Genomic DNA, 21233 nt, shown 5'->3' with positions numbered 1-21233 from the left:
GGTCTTTCTGCAAGTGATGGATGAATCATATTGCTTGCTTAATACTCTGGCTGCAAACTGAAAATCATTGACTTTGCTTCTGTCTTATGAGCAGCTAGAGTACCAATAAAGGTATGGAGATAATTCAACAGAATCCACACTGTATTTATGAAAATATATCTCACCTACTTCCCCAATTAAAAACTTAAATCAAATTAATTAATACTTCGATAACACAGCTAAAATTTTCAAAAGTTTATTTTTGAAAACATATTTGTCATAGTCATACAGCACAGAAACAAACCCTTTGGTCCAACTCGTCCATGCCAACCAGATATCTTAGATAAATCTAGTCTTATTTGCTAGCATTTGGCCTATTACCCTCTAAACCCTTCCTCTGCATGCACCCATCCAGATGCCTTATAAATGTTGTAACTGTTTCAAAATGATTTTGAATTTTTTTGTGGTAAGCACAAAGCAACTTGAATATTAGATTTCTGGCTCTTATACTGAAACGGTTGCTTTAATTATCTGTAAATTACAGCACAGCAACAGGCCATTTAGCTTAATTGGTCAGTCTGTGACATTTGACTTAGCTCCTTTTCTCCCTCATTTACTCATCCAGCTGGGCATTGGCTCAACTTTCCTCTAACCTCCATCTGTGTCAGGTCCCACCTTAAAATGCTGCAACTGATATCTTCATCCAGAGCTCCACAAATTTAGGGTTAATATCTGCTGCACTGTTTCACAATGTCTTTAACAGCCATGATTCAGTCATCATCACTGCATCACAGCTATTAAGCTGAGGGTGTAAAGTTCTCATATTCCATCTTACCTGAGATCTCTTGAAGCATAATTCTCTTTCTGAAGCATGCTAAAAGTTGTACACCAAAAGTTTATTATCGCAAATACTTTTGGGCTTGAAGAGTGTACATAATTTGTACATGATTGTACATAATAGTTTGTTATGCTCAATGTGTTGGATTCTTCCAAACCAGATTTACTTTCCCAGGTTGTGTTACACGAGGTAAAATAAGTATTGTTGTGTTAATTAAAACATCCTGGAGGCAAAGTCATGATATCGCCTTGGGAATCAACAGAAAAGCTAGACCAGATGATCAAGGAAGTGATAAAAACTGTGGGGGGACAATTACTCAGAAGAATAACTCCAACTCAGTATACAAGCAAGAAAAGCTTCTATTTCTGCATCTTTTATGCAAGGACTAAAAAATTCCTAGATGGTATCAAACGCAGAAATTACACAGATATTTACGCTGGTTTCTGTGTCACCTCTCCAATGGGATTTTACGCTCAGATCTTCTGGAGCACTCAGTCAAGTGTAGCTGAAGTTGAAAACACAAGAAGCAACACCAATAAGAGGAAAAATAACAGGCTACTGTCTTCTGATAAAGGCTAAACAACATCCCATCAACTGCTGAACACAGTGTGTGCATTAGAAGGATGTGGGGATACTGATCTGTTTTGGATCGGAACATAAAATAGGTGATGTTGTTACAGATAATGTATGATTAGTAATTCCACTGATGAGAATAGAACAGAATACAGGGGAAGCATTAAAAAAAAGTCAGCCAATATGATACCATGCCAAGTGAACTTCTAATCACTCGGTGGGATGACCATTCTGAACACAGGAACGTTGTGATCTGAAATGTCATGAATACAGAGACCAGTAGCACTCCAGCAAAGTGCAGTACAGCAATTGGTAAAAACAAATTGTAAACAAAATTGTGATCAACCTACAGAAATCTCAGTTACGCTATCAGGCGACTTCAGACCCTGACAGGCCTATATAAGGTGTAAATCTAAGCAAGCTCATTAAAGCAAATTGAGGTTAAAAAGGCACATTCAGCTCCTCCTTTAAACCTTGCAGAAAACGTTAAATCTACAATTCACTTTGTACACAGTCTTAATGTTTTACTAGGCAGTCTACCATTGCCCTGCTCGCCTATCTATTGTGTACGGAATACAATGGTGCTGTTTAATTTCTAATTTGCAATTATGCCAACCAGGCCCACTTTTTCCAAACATGCAAACCAAGGAGGTCAGTAACTACTCTCACATTTCCGTGGTCACAGTATCGAGATAATTATAAAGTACTGTAAAAGCTGGGAGATTCGTGTTGCCCATTGATGTATAGATCTAAGGAGCCAATTTTCTGTGCTGCAAATTCTAAACAGTCGTACGTAACTACATGAAAGTCAAATTATAAGGAATAAGCAGCATTTAAGAACAGGTAGAATTCTGAAAAGGTACGAGTTAGCTCTTAGTCGTTTGGTAGCACAGACCTTGAGTATTGTTAAAACAATCATTTTATCAAAGTTCTTCATCTTGCATTCATCGGAACATTTTGCAAGGATAAAAATTCAAGGGGAAAGCTGACATCAAAACAAAATGGGAGAAGAGTCCTGATTGGTCAGCAAGTGAACTGGTCAGGAGAGGTGGTGGTATGAAGAATGTTGATTAACAGTTAGCCACCAGATTTTAATTTTTAAAACTAAGCATGTTGATTAACTGGTTAGGGCATTGCCCTGAGAGATAAACACTATTTTGTTTATTTTGCTGAATAGATACAGGAACAGTGTTGTGGCTGTAGAGAATAGGGCCCTCTGTATGAATATATGCAGCTTCCTGTATATGCAAGTGTGTCATATCAAGAGCCTGACTAACATTTCTAAATTAGTTTTCAGAAGTATTTCCGCATACGCTCAGAATTATTCACTAGCATTGCTCAATTACAGAATCATCTCGAAGTTGACCTCTACGTTGTGAGCATTGCAAACAAGGGTTGGTTGCTCAGTCAGGGATCAGGTGGGCTTGCAGGTAGCACGCCTACATATACTTGTAGCTATGTATTAAAACACAAGACTGGAACTTTGCAAACAGAAAGAAACGCATTCTGCCTATTCCAACTGAACAAAATAAGTGGCAACTATTCATTGGTGCATTTCTCAGGGAAATGCCCTGACTAATTTATCAACTTGCATTGTTTTAAAAATTAAAGTCCAGCAGTTAATTGTCAAACAACACTAATGGGTGTATTCTCCATGGCAATTCTTTTATCAATCGCCAACTAATTAGGACCTTCCTTTCATGCAGTATCAATGTTGGCTTTCTCCTTGCATTGGTATTTCTTGCGAAACATCCTGAGGAATGCAAGATGAAAAGCTTCGACCAGACTTGTCTATTTTTGGCAATGTTACTAGTAATCACATTTTGAATTTAAATTTAAGCAGTACACTTTAAATAAAATTAAGATTATGGGTATTTAAAGAATTTTCCAACCATAATTACATGCTTTTTATCACATGCTTTTATTTAAATGGTAGAAAACCACAAACTCACATTCACCTGCAAACACAAGTCCCAACCCTCACATTGCAGAGTTCATCTACACTGAAGTTAGACATCTGATTTAAAGCTTGGAAGGTGCTTACCTCTAGGCTGAGGCAATGTCAGACGACTGGATTTCTCAACAACATCTACCCTTCACACAATAAAGAAATAAATGGCTTGTCAAAGAATTTTAAAGAACAGCCATTGTTGCCCCGACACAGGGAAAGCAGTAAAAGCAGCGCCATGCAGGTTTGGAAAATAACCGTTAACATGTCTAATGCGTGGGCACAGTAAAAGATGAAGGAATTTTACTAAGAGCAGCTTTGTTAAATGTATTACCTTTATTCTTTTTAAAATCACACTACATACCACCCTAATACAAATGCATTTCTTTCATATTTATGACAAAAACTCAATTATTGGTAAGGGTTCCACTCTTTAATCATTACTCCAAAGGAAATGTATCATACACTAAAAACCATAGACAGGTTGCAGCCAGTTCTCACTGTTAATCATTTCGCCTGCAGCACTTGGCTCCTAAGTAAAACTTTGGGTGTCTATTTTCTCTTGGACTACAGCCACAGACATAAGTTAAAGTTGTACTGGTGACTAAATGATCTCTTTCTTCCAACCTATTTGCTTTGAAGAAAGTTAGGCTTTTATTAATAAACAGTTGCTACGAGATTCGGGATGCCCAGGTACTCGAGGTAAGGTTGAACTATTTTTAGCTTCCAGTCCAAGCTCTTGTCTAATCCGTCCTTCTGTTTTGCATCTCTTTTGTATCCTCTATATTCCCTGATTCAGTTGATATTGCTCCAGATACGCTTCGGGTTTCCATTCATTCCTTTACAGTCTGCTATCAAACTAAAATGAAGATATGCAGCCATATACCATCCAGATAATATTAAATAAACCAATTATGCTTGCATTAAAACTCAGCAAATGGTAAACATAAGGAAGTAATGCCTATTCAAATTGCATTCAAGGTTGCACTAAGAAACTGAGAAAGGAAGGCATTTGATATACATTTTGTTCTGAAAAAAAGGTTCGTCTTAACTCTTTCTCTGTAAAATGTGAACATGCCTCATTTTTTAAAACTTTATTGAAATTCCCATTTAAGATTTCCAGCATCCAAAGTATCGAATTAGTAAGGTACACATTTATCCTCAGCAAACAGGTTAGGGGTGGTGTCTTTCTTAATTCAACATGGTTACTGCACTCAAACACAAAAACAGTCCACATTTATCGTAACTCAATGATCAAGCTCTGCTGCAAGCTGGGCACACACCCAGAAGCACTACAATTAAAGCAACTCATTCATGACAATAGATTCAAGAGACCAGGAGATTCAATCTCCTGCATCTCACAGCTTTGGGACTGGTAAGGTGTGAAAATGTCAAAAATCTTAAAACAAACCCCAACAGATGTTAAATAATACAGTACTGAAAGACAGCAGACTATTCAGTCCTTTGATTGTTTTTTAGAATCCCTACAGTACGGAAACAGGCCCTTCAGCCCAACCAAGTCCACACTGACCCTCAGAGCGTCCCACCCAGGCCCATCCTGCATAACACACCTTATCTACATATCCCAGACACTACAGGCAATTTAGCATAGCCAATCCACCTAGCACGCACATCTTCAGACTGTGGGCGGAAACCAGAGCACCCGGAGGAAATCCACACAGATACGGGGAGAATGCACAAACTCCAAAGAGACAGTCGTCCAAGGGTGGAATTGAACCCAGGACCCTGGCACTATCAGGGATAGCATAGGGAACTTGTGTGTGGAGCCTGAGGAGGTAGGGGAAGCCCTAAATGAGTTTTTTGCTTCTGTCTTTACGAAAGAAACGAACTTCGTAGTGAATGAAATCTTTGAAGAGCAGGTGTGCATGCTGGAATGGATAGAGATAGAGGAAGTTGATGTACTGAAAATTTTGTCAAACATTAAGATTGACAAGTCGCCAGGCCCAGACCAGATTTGTCCTCGGCTGCTTTGGGAAGCGAGAAATGCAATTGCTTCGCCACTTGCGAAGATCTTTGCATCCTCGCTCTCCACTGGAGTCATACCTGAGGACTGGAGAGAGGCAAATGTAATTCCTCTCTTCAAGAAAGGAAATAGGGAAATCCCCGGCAATTATAGACCAGTAAGTCTCACGTCTGTCGTCTGCAAGGTGTTAGAAAGGATTCTGAGGGATAAGATTTATGACCATCTGGAAGAGCATGGCTTGATCAAATACAGTCAACACGGCTTTGAGAGGGGTAGGTCATGCCTTACAAATCTTATCGAGTTTTTTGAGGATGTGACTAGAAAAGTTGATGAGGGTCGAGCTGTGGATGTGGTGTATATGGACTTCAGTAAGGCATTTGATAAGGTTCCCCATGGTAGGCTCATTCTGAAGGTCAGGAGGAATGGGATACAGGGGAACTTAGCTGCTTGGATACAGAATTGGCTGGCCAACAGAAGACAGCGAGTGGTAGTAGAAGGAAAATATTCTGCCTGGAAGTCAGTGGTGAGTGGGGTTCCACAGGGCTCTGTCCTTGGGCCTCTACTGTTTGTAATTTTTATTAATGACTTGGATGAAGGGATTGAAGGATGGGTCAGCAAGTTTGCAGACGACACAAAGGTCGGAGGTGTCGTTGACAGTGTAGAGGGCTGTTGTAGGCTGCAGCGGGACATTGACAGGATGCAGAGATGGGCTGAGAGGTGGCAGATGGAGTTCAACCTGGATAAATGCGAGGTGATGCATTTTGGAAGGTCGAATTTGAAAGCTGAGTACAGGATTAAGGATAGGATTCTTGGCAGCGTGGAGGAACAGAGGGATCTTGGTGTGCAGATACATAGATCCCTTAAAATGGCCACCCAAGTGGACAGGGTTGTTAAGAAAGCATATGGTGTTTTGGCTTTCATTAACAGGGGGATTGAGTTTAAGAGTCGTGAGATCTTGTTGCAGCTCTATAAAACTTTGGTTAGACCGCACTTGGAATACTGCGTCCAGTTCTGGGCGCCCTATTATAGGAAAGATGTGGATGCTTTGGAGAGGGTTCAGAGGAGGTTTACCAGGATGCTGCCTGGACTGGAGGGCTTATCTTATGAAGAGAGGTTGACTGAGCTCGGTCTCTTTTCATTGGAGAAAAGGAGGAGGACAGGGGACCTAATTGAGGTATACAAGATAATGAGAGGCATAGATAGAGTTGATAGCCAGAGACTATTTCCCAGGGCAGAAATGGCTAGCATGAGGGGTCATAGTTTTAAGCTGGTTGGTGGAAAGTATCGAGGGGATGTCAGAGGCAGGTTCTTTACGCAGAGAGTTGTGAGAGCATGGAATGCGTTACCAGCAGCAGTTGTGGAAGCAAGGTCATTGGGGTCATTTAAGAGACTGCTGGACATGTATATGGTCACAGAAATTTGAGGGTGCATACATGAGGATCAATGGTCGGCACAACATTGTGGGCTGAAGGGCCTGTTCTGTGCTGTACTGTTCTATGTTCTATGTTCTATGAGGCAGTAGTGCTAACCACTGAGCCGCATGCAATGCGATTGTGTATAACTACTTCAAAAAGCAATATTCACTCTGCATTCTTTCCCAATCTGTTTGCATTTCTCTTCAAGCATTTATCCAATTCCTCCTTGTAATGCCATTTATTTCCTTAGTGTACAAAGCATGGATGTTTCTGCCAACCAATCAGGGAGCACACCAAAAATCTCAACTATTTACTTTGTAAAATGGAGTGTGGGAGATCCCCATTAACATAACTTTTTCCCTTGAATTATTTCCTCTGTTCATGCTTTTGTCTGGCTTTGGTTGCATTTTCCAGGCCCCAGAAAACAATAACTAAAGGGAGGCAAGGCTAAATGCCGATCCAGCACTACTCGTAGACCAAGAGGAATAGGAGGGAATCTCCTGATGCTTAGCCATTCTCTAAGAACATAAGAAATAGACTCAGGAATAGGCCATTTACCCCTCAAGCCTGCTCTGCCATTTTATAAAATCACAGCTGATGTGCACCAGGCCTTACCTGCTGTTTCATACCAGCTTATCACAATCACTATCTCCTTGATACTTCAAACATCTATCTCCTCCTCTGTAAATACTTTCAGTGAACCAAAAGAATTCCAGGCATTCACTATCCTCAGAGGAAATTCCTTCACTTCTCACTTTTAAATGAATGTCTCTTTATTCTGTAACTATGTTTTCTACTTTAAGATACCCCAAATCATGAAAATATCTTAGCATTTATGCTGTCCTCAGAAGCTCCCTCAGAATCTGGATGTTCCATTGAGGTTAATCTCATTTTTCGAAATTGTCATGAATAAAGGCTGAAACTATTTAGTTGTTCTCAGTGAGTCAACACCTTCATCCCAGGAATAAGCTGAGCAAACCTTTTTTGAACAGCCTCTAATATATTGTTTCTCCTCCTCCATTCCACACCATATCCACCCTGGGCTCTCCCTGACTCCCTGTTGAAATTGGGCCCTTCTCTCACTGCTTCGGCATCTTTTGCGTAGTATTACATCCAGTACAATATCAATTACTGTTACTTACAAACGAAATAATAATGGTCCAAGCATTTATTAAACAACAAAGAGTCGTTTGGGCAAAAGTGTATTTAATAAGGTACAAACACTTGCCAATAATAACAGCTTTGTGTAGCGTATGAAGATAGTAATTAAGTTAGAAAAGGGTTTGGACTCCTTCTGGTTGCCTCTGGCTGACTGCCGTTGTACGTCTAAGGAGGATTTGTATTCAACAGGCTGGACGATTAAAACATTTGGCACCACAGCAGTCAGTCTGTAATATCCCTGATGAGTGACGTTTATTCTCACTATAGTGCGGCACTGTGTCCATTTCCAAATGGTGTGGCCTGTTAGCCAAGTTTTACACTTCTGATGAAAGAAGCCCATTTAATACTGTTGCCAATCTTGACAGACTTTACTCATGTGGCTTCTCAGTGAGGCATGATGCCGACAAAGCTCAATTTTTGTAGGAACACACTGATTATGGCTAATCTGTCGCCACGACTGCACAGTGACAGGGTGAAAGCTGCTCAAAATACCATGACTCATAAAACGCCTCTTGTCACTATTTGCAGTTCAATCAATCAAGATATCACACAAATACCGGACACCAGTGTTAAAGCACTCGGTATTCACTGTACTCAACACAATGTTTTCTGTTCACTGGGCATCCCAGGTTATCACTGACAGAACTCCTATTTACCACCTACATTTTAAAATAAAATTAAACCACAAACAGAAACCAGAACAGAACACGGCAGAACCTGAGCTACTCACAGCTGCAAATAATATTCACGTTAAGCAGTTTCATTTTGAGTGTTGATATGTTCTAGAATTTTCTGTATTGGCACTTATAGAAAAAAAACTTTCCCCACCAACAGTGTTACTGTTAAGAATGGCACAGAACTTGACAACACACTATTGGCTGTTAAATTTCAAGAAAAATGTTGCAATGTTAGTTTCTATGATGTCAGAGCAAACCAGCAATAAGGATGCAACTTCTTACGTGCAGTTCTGATATTTAATGCATTTACAGTTAAAAAAAGATTCCATCTCCATGTGAAAGTCCAGTTTAAACATTATTCTATCATGAAATTGTCATTTCGCTGGCAAAACCGGGAACTGATAGTAACATCACTACACAAGATGTACATCATGCAAATGGCCGCTCAGCCTGTGTGTGTCATGCTCCACAGGAATTTCTTGTTGCCCTCCTTTATCTAATACTATCGGTATAATCCTATGTTCTTTTCTTACTCATGTACTTACCCAATTTCCCTTTAATGAAATCTAGACAGTTTTCCTTACTTATTCCTTGTGGTATCAAGTTCCATATTCCAATTACTCTCTGGTTAGAGAAATGTTGTAGATTAGCTAAACAATGAAAAGAGAGCCCTGTCAAAACCAAATCTAGCGGGTGGTCTCTTGGGTCTGCAATTCCCAAGCTAAGGATGATTTTTTTCAGTTTTCCTGACTCCACAGGCCTTGGAAATTGTGGTGTTTTTCTGAAGAAGGGTCTAGGCCCGAAACGTCAGCTTTCCTGCTCCTCTGACACTGCTTGGCCTGCTGTGTTCATCCAGCCCCACACCTTGTTATCTCTTGAAAATTGGTGGTTGGGACCAAGACACATAAGTCCCACCCTCCACATTAATAAGTTTCCACTTTTTGGTCAGTAGCGGAAAGGCAATAGGATATGAATCATCTACAGGATGCAAACGAACTCAGCAGGACCTTCTGAAATGAGTTCTAAGGTCAGATAGATTCTATTTTGGCTGCTGCATGGGACATAACCCATGATGTGGTAATTACAAATTAATGAGGGTCAGAAATCGCATGACACCAGATTATAGTGCAACAGGTTTATTTGAAATCACAAGCTTTTGGAGCACTGCTCCTTCTTCAGGAGGCTTCAAAAGCTGGTGTTTTCAGATAAACCTGTTGAACTATAACCTGGTGTCGTGAGATTTCTGACCTTGTCCACCCCAGTCCAACATCGGCACCTCCATGTCACAAATTGATGAAGTAGACAAACGCTTTTGAAAAGCAGATAAGATATGTTTAATTATCATGACCAGAAAGTTATTAAATCACAATTTACGCATTTTTAATCAATCTGTTCAGCAATGCTATTACACACATCTGGAACAGGTGAGACTTGAACCCAGGCCTCCCGATCCAGATGTAAAGACACTATCTCTGTACCACAAGAGGGCCCCACATTAACATCTTGGACCCATTTTTTTTTCCCCCTAATGAACCTCTTTAGAAATATCACTACACACCTCTGGAGCAGGTGAGACCTGAACCTAGGTCTCTCAGTCCAGTAGTAGGGGCACTACTACTGCACCACTGGAGGGCCTCAATAATATCTCTGAGCAGATTGACTGGACATTCTCTCAGTTGGGTTGCTTTGATCAACAATTCTGCTACTGTAGCATTGGTTCATGGTCTATTTGTTGACATTTTCCTAAAGGCTGTTTATGGTGCAACTTGGTTGACTTTCAAAGGCTAAAATTATCTCAGCAGGAAATTCTGATTTCACAGTTTCATAGACAGCTTAAAGAATAGTAAAGCAGTAGCTGCATTTGATGGATGATATGAACAGAAGTTTGTTTATATAAAAGATGTAAACAATTTGAATAGACATCATGAATGGAAAATTTTTGACAATCAAGTGTGTAGAGCAAGAGATCCCTCTGATTTTAATGAAGTTTATTTTGTTTTGCCCCTACTTGGCTCCTGCAAATCTACTCAAGGTGATAGTGGGTGTGCTGGCACTAAGATATTAGAGGGTATAAGAGGTCACAAGGAGTGAGTGGGGAGCGCTGGAGAGAGAGAGGAGTGAAGATCAAAGACGCAAATTAATTTTATTACAACTTGGAACAACTCCTAGAGAACAGAGGTGGACCACCTGACCAGCCCTTCCTCAGTGCTCACCCAACCCCTGGCTAGAACCTGCTTGTCTGGTCAGAGGGTCTGAATCCAACTGCATCCGCTCCCAGACCCAATCCACAGCAAAGATAGAGACAAGTCAGGGTCATCAAAATATAGGCGGTTTTACGAACAGCAGGGAATTACCAAAGTTGAACTATCCATATCAGGAGCAAAATCTGACCACAACACCAGCCATTTTCTCATCAAACTTTTATGACTTACTTTGAAACACAGAAATTGCAGCAGTGAGTACGGTGCCCTACAGGTAGCATGCATGCCAACAGCAACTCTAAATTCGTATCAAATATACCATCACAAGAAAAACCTCTGGCTACAAACTTGCAAAACACAAAGGTCGACCTACTTTCTGTCACTCTGAACCTTCTAGGTCTTTGACATTTGTGGTTACATGCTAACTGAATAAATAACCATTCCTTCCCGATTTACCCAACTACAAAAGGAAATGAGACAGTAGGAACTGCAGATGTTGGAGAATCTGAGATAACGAGGTGTAGAGCTGGATGAACACAGCAGGCCAAGCAGCATCAGAGGAGCAGGAAGGGTCTAGGCCCGAAATGTCAGCCTTCCTGCTCTTCTGATGCTGCTTGGCCTGCTGTGTTCATCCAGCTCTACACTTTGTTATTACAAAGGAAATGAAGCCGCTAAGTGATCATCAAAAGTGAGACATACGGCATATGGCTGATCTTGTGGCCAAAGTATTTAAAACAACCATAGCACTGTAATGGCTTAAAGAGGCCATTCAACCCATCATGTCTGTGTCAGCCAAATACCTAACTGCCTATTTAATTCCACCTTCCAGCATCTGGTGTGTCGGCTTTAAGGTTACATTTCTCATATGCAGATTCAGATTCCTCCTAAATGAGTGAGATTTTCTGCCTCTTCCACCAACCTGAAAGCGAATTTCACTGAGGAATAACCAGAATAACAGTACGATATTGGCAGATCAATCAGCAGTAGGCAGATTGCTTTGGGCGGTAAAGACCATTCTAACAAGGGAGCTGATCACGGAGACACAAGAGACAGAGGAAGATTTGAAAATTAGCGATGAGTGTAAAGATGGTCAGACATTTTCTCGGTACTAACTGTTTAATTCAGTTCACATGCAGCCAATGATCAGAGTGTTGCTGCTCAGCTTCAAGCTACCAGTTGCAAGAATCGCTGAAATGGGAAGGTAACGTGTGGCAGCGATGCATCTTAATTAGGAAAACTGTTAGCAGAGTTTTTTTACACAAGCATTGTTCTATCTTTATTCAATTTAAATATATTACTGGAAAAATCCAAGAGGATTAAAGATTTCTTCAGGCTAACATGCTGTGAATAATACCTGCATGTGTGCTTCAGACTCTAATTTAAGAAGACTCTTTCAAATTAACCCTGTTCTGAAAAGATTGGATTGTGAATCTTTGGTGCTTCCACTGATATATTTGATAGGCACTAAGCATGAGCTTTGAAAAGCGAAGTATGAATATGGGAAACAATGCAAACCCCTTTGCTTCAAAAGATGAAGCTTCTAACTGCCTTACTCAAATGATTGAACCAGGTGTTGGTCGCTGTTTATAGTATACATAGAACATAGAACATAGAACAGTACAGCACAGAACAGGCCCTTCAGCCCACAATGTTGTGCCGACCATTGATCCTCATGGATGCACCCTCAAATTTCTGTGACCATATGCATGTCCAGCAGTCTCTTAAATGACCCCAATGACCTTGCTTCCACAACTGCTGCTGGCAACGCATTCCATGCTCTCACAACTCTCTGCGTAAAGAACCTGCCTCTGACATCCCCTCTATACTTTCCACCAACCAGCTTAAAACTATGACCCCTCGTGCTAGCCATTTCAGCCCTGGGAAATAGTCTCTGGCTATCAACTCTATCTATGCCTCTCATTATCTTGTATACCTCAATTAGGTCCCCTCTCCTCCTCCTTTTCTCCAATGAAAAGAGACCGAGCTCAGTCAACCTCTCTTCATAAGATAAGCCCTCCAGTCCAGGCAGCATCCTGGTAAACCTCCTCTGAACCCTCTCCAAAGCATCCACATCTTTCCTATAATAGGGCGCCCAGAACTGGACGCAGTATTCCAAGTGCGGTCTAACCAAAGTTTTATAGAGCTGCAACAAGATCTCACGACTCTTAAACTCAATCCCCCTGTTAATGAAAGCCAAAACACCATATGCTTTCTTAACAACCCTGTCCACTTGGGTGGCCATTTTAAGGGATCTATGTATCTGCACACCAAGATCCCTCTGTTCCTCCACGCTGCCAAGAATCCTATCCTTAATCCTGTACTCAGCTTTCAAATTCGACCTTCCAAAATGCATCACCTCGCATTTATCCAGGTTGAACTCCATCTGCCACCTCTCAGCCCATCTCTGCATCCTGTCAATGTCCCGCTGCAGCCTACAACAGCCCTCTACACTGTCAACGACACCTCCGACCTTTGTGTCGTCTGCAAACTTGCTGACCCATCCTTCAATTCCCTCGTCCAAGTCATTAATAAAAATTACAAACAGTAGAGGCCCAAGGACAGAGCCCTGTGGAACCCCACTCACCACTGACTTCCAGGCAGAATATTTTCCTTCTACTACCACTCGCTGTCTTCTGTTGGCCAGCCAATTCTGTATCCAAGCAGCTAAGTTCCCCTGTATCCCATTCCTCCTGACCTTCTGAATGAGCCTTCCATGGGGAACCTTATCAAATGCCTTACTGAAGTCCATATACACCACATCCACAGCTCGACCCTCATCAACCTTTCTAGTCACATCCTCAAAAAACTCGATAAGGTTTGTAAGGCATGACCTACCCCTCACAAAGCCGTGTTGACTGTATTTGATCAAGCCATGCTCTTCCAGATGGTCATAAATCTTATCCCTCAGAATCCTTTCTAACACCTTGCAGACGACAGACGTGAGACTTACCGGTCTATAATTGCCGGGGATTTCCCTATTTCCTTTCTTGAAGAGAGGAATTACATTTGCCTCTCTCCAGTCCTCAGGTACGACTCCAGTGGAGAGCGAGGATGCAAAGATCTTCGCAAGTGGCGAAGCAATTGCATTTCTCGCTTCCCAAAGCAGCCGAGGACAAATCTGATCCGGGCCTGGCGACTTGTCAATCTTAATGTTTGACAAAATTTTCAGTACATCAGCTTCCTCTATCTCTATCCATTCCAGCATGCACACCTGCTCTTCAAAGGTTTCATTCACTACACAGTTCGTTTCTTTCTTAAAGACAGAAGCAAAAAACTCATTTAGGGCTTCCCCTACCTCCTCAGGCTCCACACACAAGTTTCCTATGCTATCCCTGATTGGCCCTACTCTTTCTTTGACCATTCTCTTATTCCTCACGTAAGTGTAAAATGCCTTTGTGTTTTCCCGGATTCCTTCTGCCAAGCCTTTCTCGTGCCCCCTCCTGGCTCTCCTCAGACCATTTTTGAGCTCCTTCCTTGCCTGCATGTAATCCTCTCTAGCTGAACTTGACCCTAGCTTCCTCCACCTTATGTAAGCTACCTTCTTCCTTTTCACTAGAAGCTCCACCGCTCTCGTCATCCAAGGTTCCTTTATCTTACCCCTTCTTGCCTGTCTCAGAGGGACATATTTACTCATCACTCCCAACAACTGTTCCTTAAACCATCTCCACATGTCTATAGTTCCCTTACCATGGAACAACTGCTCCCAGTCCATGCTTCCTAACTCGTGTCTAATCGCATCATAGTTTCCTCTTCCCCAATTAAATATCCTCCCATTCTGCCTAATCCTCTCCTTCTCCATAGCTATGTAGAATGAGAGTGTGTTATGGTCACTATCACCAAAATGCTCTCCCACCACAAGATCTGATACCTGCCCCGGCTCGTTTCCGAGCACCAAGTCTAGAATGGCCTCTCCCCTCGTCGGCCTGTCAACGTACTGCGTTAGGAAACCCTCCTGAACACACCTTACAAAAACAGCTCCATTCAAATCTTCTGCTCGAAGGAGGTTCCAATCAATATTAGGAAAGTTAAAGTCACCCATTACAACAACCCTACTGCGTCCACACTTTTCCAAAATCTGCCGACCTATGCTTTCTTCAATCTCCCTGCTGCTATTGGGGGGCCTGTAGTAAACCCCTAACGAGGTGACTGCTCCCTTGCTGTTCCTAATTTCCACCCATACTGACTCAGTAGGCAGATCTTCCTCGACAAAGGAAGCTTCTGTAGCTGTGATACCCTCTCTGATTAGTAGTGCTACACCCCCTCCTCTTTTCCCCCCCTCCCTATTCTTTTTAAATGTTCTAAACCCTGGAACATCCAGCAACCATTCCTGCCCATGAGAAACCCAATACTTTCTACTGTTCTGATTTCTCTGTTGTTCATTTGCTCTGCAGGAACAGGGTTTCAGATCAACTTCCTTTCTCCAAGATGGTAGGAGCAACTCAAACCCCAGTGGATAATTAGAGACTTAGAACACTGTAACAGATTTCAAGATCTGTGCTCCCCATCAACCATCATATTGCATTCAGGCAGCAATCTTCAACAAAGACACCTCTGCATTTCTTATAATTCAGTAACATCCCTTTACAAGTTTGTAGGGACCAAATTTTTTCTATATTTAACTCATTTTATTCCTCTATCTTGAGGTCTTTGTCGCATTGTTTCTTTCCTACCTGTCATGTTGATGCAAAACACACATAGTGCATAAAGGTACTGCCTGTTGAGCAGATAGGTGCCAAGGATCATATTTTCCTCCCTAGGGCACTGGTCAGAATCTCAGATAATCCCTGAAATTCCAGGCTCACGTTAATAGCTAAGGCCAAGCACTCCTTCAGGAAAACCCAATTCATTGGTGGGCACTTGTACCTGGCATCAGGGAAACAACTGGCCACACACGGTGACAATTCTGGCTTTAGTCTCTCTCTCTCTCTCTCTCTCTCTCTCTCTCTCTGGATGGGCACTATATTCTCAGTGACTGCTTCTTCCCAATCATTCAATCACAATAATCAGGTAGGGGGTTTAACACCTAGTTCTGCTTGCTAACCAATTCAGAAAACAACCACTTACTAAATATAGCTTTCTGAACAACATCACAATAGGATCGCAAAGAAATTTTTTAGCAACTCTGAACAACTGAAACAGAGTTAACATTTTGAGTCCAGTGACCCTTCTTCAGAACTGTTCTGAAGGAGGGTCCCTGGACTCAAAACCTTAGCTGTGCGTTCTCTGCACTGATGCGGCCAGACCGACTGAGTTTCTCTGGCAATTTCTGTTTTTGTTGGATGGTAGGATAATGATTACATTACTGAAAAACTAAGTCGGAGGTTAGGTGTTCAAATCCCGTCAGGCAAGTTGCAAAATTCACCTTGTGGGCTAGTACTGGAAAATAACTGAGCAGGCTACTAGATTTATGTAAAATTGCTGCTCTTAGCTGGTATAGGTTTAGCTGAGGTAGTCAAAGACAAGCTGAACAGAACTGGTGTAGCTGGGGAACAGCTGGAAGGGGGGCATTTACCTCAGATTACTATGCAATACACTAGATACAAGCAGACCTTTATCTTTCCTCCTGGTTCAATAGGTATTTGAGCTGGAGTACGAGAACTTACAATTTAGGGATATAAGAAGGCCATTCAACCCTACCATTCTGTTCCACATTTCAGTAGGATCATGACAGGTCTGATTGCGGCCTCAGATCCACTTTATTACTTGTACACCATCACCCTCAACTCTCTTGACAAATCAAAAATCTGTCTAGCACAGTCCTGAATACATTCAATGATCCAGCTTCTACTGTTCTCCGGGGAAGAAAATTCCAAACAGTATCGACCATCTGAGGCAAGAAATTCCTTATCTTTACCTTAAATTGGAAACTTACTTTGAAACAGTGCGCCCTTGTTCTAGATTCCACAAACGGAAACATCCCATCAAGTACTTTGTGGTACAGACTCAATGGGTCAAGGGCTTCATCTGTACTGTATGATCCGAAGATTCCTCATGATTCCATTCATTTCAAAAAGCTTAGCTCCAGTTCTAAATTCCAAGGAATTATAGCTCTACCTGCTCAGTTTACTTTTAAGCTGAAATTTTCAGAAAGTCAGACTAATGAATCTTCTGTCAACTGTATCCAATTCAAGTAGGTCCCTCCATAGGTAAGGTGACCAAAACTGTGCACGGTACTCTGGGAGAGAAATCGAGTTTCCTGAACATTTCTGTATTTCACACAAAGGTTAAGAACTGAAGTTAGTCTATTTTCAACATAATTTTGGCGAAGTAACCACTGAAATGGTTGTCATCTAAGTTTCCTTTATTGACAACGCTTCCGCAAATAAACAGGGGAAGAAACAAATGAGCACCACTTCCTCTCAGCTGTATAGTGGAGATGCACAAACCTTTATCACTTCCTTACACAGTTGTCAATCAATCACAACGGTCTCAGCTCAAAGGCTGCTGGAATGAGGTCTTCTGTTCTGGTCATGTCCTGACTAACCAAATAGTCAAACACACAGCCGCATGGATTTTATGAACTGCAGGAAAATTTGGACGCTTTTCTTTTGTTAGAAGTGAAGATATTTTAAGGAAATGCCTCCAAATGTAAAGCTTACCAGAGGATTGGAGAGAAAAATAAACTGCAGCACAGACAGCAAAAAACAACTGGATAACGTGTGCATGCTGCAGAGAAGAGTTATGGATAATCAGCACTTCCTGATTTTAGAATATCACTTTCGAGCCATGATCAAAATTGTTGTGTAATCACAAATCTTAATTCAGTTGTGCTTTCTCCCTTGTTGTGGAATTCCCTCAGCCGACTGCTCCCCATGCAGTTGCCCCAAGCGTGGGTAGGTTTGATCAGGGAAATCCCGGCAGAACTTCCTCAGTAACAAGAACAAACTCTGACACAAAGAAATTGAACAAGATTTTAAAAAACGGAGCTACAGTAGTCAAGCTGGGCAATCGGTAGGTCTAAATCTTTTACATACATCAATTAGATCCAGAAAGAGTACTTTCTAAGATGCACTAAATAATTGCTGTCAACACTCCATAGTAGAGAAAAGATTTGTCACCAAATCCTGAATGCACTGTCGTGTTATTTAATTCAATCGTCCTTTTGATATGTTCTGGGAATTTTATCCTGGCTCAGCATGTTTCCACTATCTTGCCCATCTAGATTCATGTCATGTTAGCAGCCTCCTGACCCTGATCTGGTTCAGCATTAGACAGTCTTTGCTATAACTCACCATCAGCAGGGTTTGCAGCCTCTCTCTGTCCGACAATAGCTGGCAGTTGGGCTCATTCAGAGTCCATTAAGATGATTCTGCTTGGTGAGTCCTTGTGCACAGAATACTAATGACGAGTCAGAGGGGGCCGTTTGGGCAGTCATTTTAAAAACAATCACCACGGTTTATTTCATTACAGTTCAAGTTCAAGCATTCAGGTGCTAGGATGCTTGATCTTTGATAGGTATTTGCAAGAACACCAATTATTTCGGGTGAAAATTTTCCAGGGTATTTTCAGATTTGTGCAGTATTGATCCAGAAGTACCAGCCTTCCTAATATGAGTCTCATGATCATATTCCTCCTTATTAAAGGCAATCCTAAATAGCTTAGCAGTACAATGTTACTGTTTTTCAATCCATTCACTGTGTTGCACAAATGTTAAGGCTTAAATGTACGATACACCATATTGGGAGATGGCAGTTGGCTTGAGTTAGTTGAACCACTAGTGTGTGTGTCAGATTAACAACAATCGAAAAGGATTCCATCAGCATTTCAGCCTCCACGTAGGAATTGGCACCATAAAGACATGGTACAGCACCGGTTCAGCAAATCCCTGCCGAGAACATCTTCATGTGCTGATCCCATTATGATGGCCGCACCATGTAGGGTCGGCACCTTCAAACTGGCTAAACACTAAATTTTCCCCACAACAGCTTGTCGCTTTTCAAACTTCTACTGTAGCCAGTAGTAACTTTTAAATCCAATAAACATCCAAGATTAAAAAAAATTAAACTTCTATTACTATATCTGACACTATGCACAGCCTTATCTTCAAATAACTACGCTCATCTGTTGTGCCATGTGTTATGTCACAAGACAAATTAAAGTGGGCATGATAACATTAAACTTCAATACTAGACCTCAAAAGGAAAAATCTGCACAGCAGTAACACCACAGAAGGGAAGTTGGGTTAATCGGATACTTTTTCCACACTACAGGGATTCTAGGGATTCATATTCCCAACAGTTAGCACAGACACAATGGGCTGAACATCCTCTGTCTATGCTGTACGTTTATATGATTGTGAACATTAGTTAGAGTCACAGAGAAGTTCAGCACAGAAACAGAACCTTCAGTCCAACTCATCCATGCCGACCAGATATCTTACATAAATCTTGTCCCATTTGCCAGCATTTGGTCCATATCCCTCTAAATCTAATCCTATTCATATACCCATCCAAATGCCTTTTAAGTATTGTAATTGTAAAAGCTTCCACCACTTCCCCAGGCAGCTCATTCCATACACACAAATCCTGCCCTGATTTGCCTTTCCAAAATGCAGCATCCCTCTTTCATCTAAATTAGATTCCATCTGTCACTCCTCAGCCCATTGGCCCATCTGTACAAGATCATGCTTCAGTCTGAGGTAACCTTCTTCACTGTCCACTACAGCAATAATTTTGGTATCATCTGCAAAATTACTAATCATACCTCTCATGTTCACATCCAAATCATTTACATAAATGATGAAAAGCAGTGGACCCAGCACCTATCCTTAGGGTGCATCGCTGGTCATAGGCCTCCAGTCTGAAAAGCAGTTCTCCATCAGCACCCTTTGTCTTCTCTCTTTGAGCTAGTGCTCCCTGTATACCATGTGATCTAACCTTGCTAACAGGTCTACTGTGAGGAACCTTGTCGAATGCTTTAGTGAAGTCCATATGGATCACATCCACTGCTCTGCCCTCATCAATCAGCTTTGTTACTTCTTCAAAAAACTCAATCAAGTCAGTGAGACATGACTTCCCATGCACATAGCTATATGGACTATTGGATGAACAGCGAACCCTGATCTGTTAATTTACTGCTTCTGTTCCTTCTGTTTGAGTTAAAGTGATGTGGCACAAGAACACAAAAATCACCATGCCCAGTCTGCTATAAAACTTTGTCCCAGCTATTTTGATTGATCAGTTTACGGGTAACATTTATTGATAGGTTTATTTCATGGACAACACCTAACACATGGGATTGGATTTGCAGGGGGATGGAGGTGGCAAGAGTAGAAGGGGGATAGAGAAGGAGGGATGCATGGAATCGAGATGGCACAGAAGGGATGAGATGACAGAACTGGTCAAGTGTAGCAAAATGACAGAGATAACAATTTGATATAACTTATTTGAAAACTATTCTTTGGGCTAAAGGTGAGGATTTACATGATTCAAATGAAAACATTTTAGAAAGGTATGAGTTGATTTGATAGAATACTTCAGCTTTGATTCTACAGACAAAGATGGCAGTAACAGTCTTTATTAGAACATAGAACATAGAACATTACAGCACAGTACAGGCCCTTCGGCCCTCGAAGTTGTGCTGACCTGTCATACCAATCTCAAGCCCAGCTAACCTACACTATTCCATGTACGTCCATATGCTTATCCAATGACGACTTAAATGTACCTAAAGTTGGCGAATCTACTACCGTTGCAGGCAATGCGTTCCATTCCCTTACTACTCTCTGAGTAAAGAAACTACCTCTGACATCTGTCCTAGATCTTTCATTCCTCAATTTAAAGCTATGCCCCCTCGTGCTCGCCGTCACCATCCTAGGAAAAAGGTTCTCCCTATCCACCCTATCTAACCCTCTGATTATTTTATATGTTTCAATTAAGTCACCTCTCAACCTTCTTCTCTCTAATGAAAACAGCCTCAAGTCCCTCAACCTTTCCTCGTAAGACCTTCCCTCCATACCAGGCAACATCCTAGTAAATCTCCTCTGCACCCTTTCCAAAGCATCCACATCCTTCTTATAATGCGGTGACCAGAACTGTACACAATACTCCAAGTGCAGCCGCACCAGAGTTTTGTACAGCTTCACCATAACCTCTTGGTTCCGGAACTCGATCCCTCTATTAATAAAAGCTAAAACACTGTATGCCCTCTTAACAGCCCTGTCAACCTGGGTGGCAACTTTCAAGGATCTGGGTACATGGATACCGAGATCTCTCTGCTCATCTACACTACCAAGAATCTTACTATTAGCCCTGTACTTTGCCTTCCGGTTACTCCTACCAAAGTGCATCACCTCACACTTGCTTGCATTAAACTCCATTTGCCACCTCTCAGCCCAGCTCTGCAGCTTATCCATGTCTCTCTGCAACCTACAGCATCCTTCGTCACTATCCACAACTCCACCGACCTTAGTGTCGTCTGCAAATTTACTAACCCATCCTTCTACGCCCTCATCCAGG

The 21233-nt window shown here is 41.6% G+C and overlaps 1 protein-coding gene across 2 annotated transcripts in view; it reads right to left on the bottom strand.

Annotated features, from left to right (window-relative positions):
• xylt1 (xylosyltransferase I) overlaps positions 1-21233 on the bottom strand; it is a 224537-nt gene that overhangs the window by 179920 nt on the left and 23384 nt on the right. Inside the window, exon 1 of one of the 2 annotated variants that reach the window (XM_059654199.1) lies at positions 16649-16724. The exons of the other annotated variant lie outside the window; for it this stretch is intronic. Within the exon in view, the coding sequence (XP_059510182.1) occupies positions 16649-16693 (45 nt within the window). The 5' untranslated portion in view covers positions 16694-16724. Of the gene's footprint in view, positions 1-16648; positions 16725-21233 lie in introns of those variants that run through there. 2 annotated transcript variants of the gene reach the window in all.

This window comes from Stegostoma tigrinum, chromosome 23 (assembly GCF_030684315.1).
Source record: "Stegostoma tigrinum isolate sSteTig4 chromosome 23, sSteTig4.hap1, whole genome shotgun sequence".
NCBI classification, from domain to species: Eukaryota; Metazoa; Chordata; class Chondrichthyes; order Orectolobiformes; family Stegostomatidae; genus Stegostoma; species Stegostoma tigrinum.
This window is presented reverse-complemented; position numbering and strand designations above follow the sequence as displayed.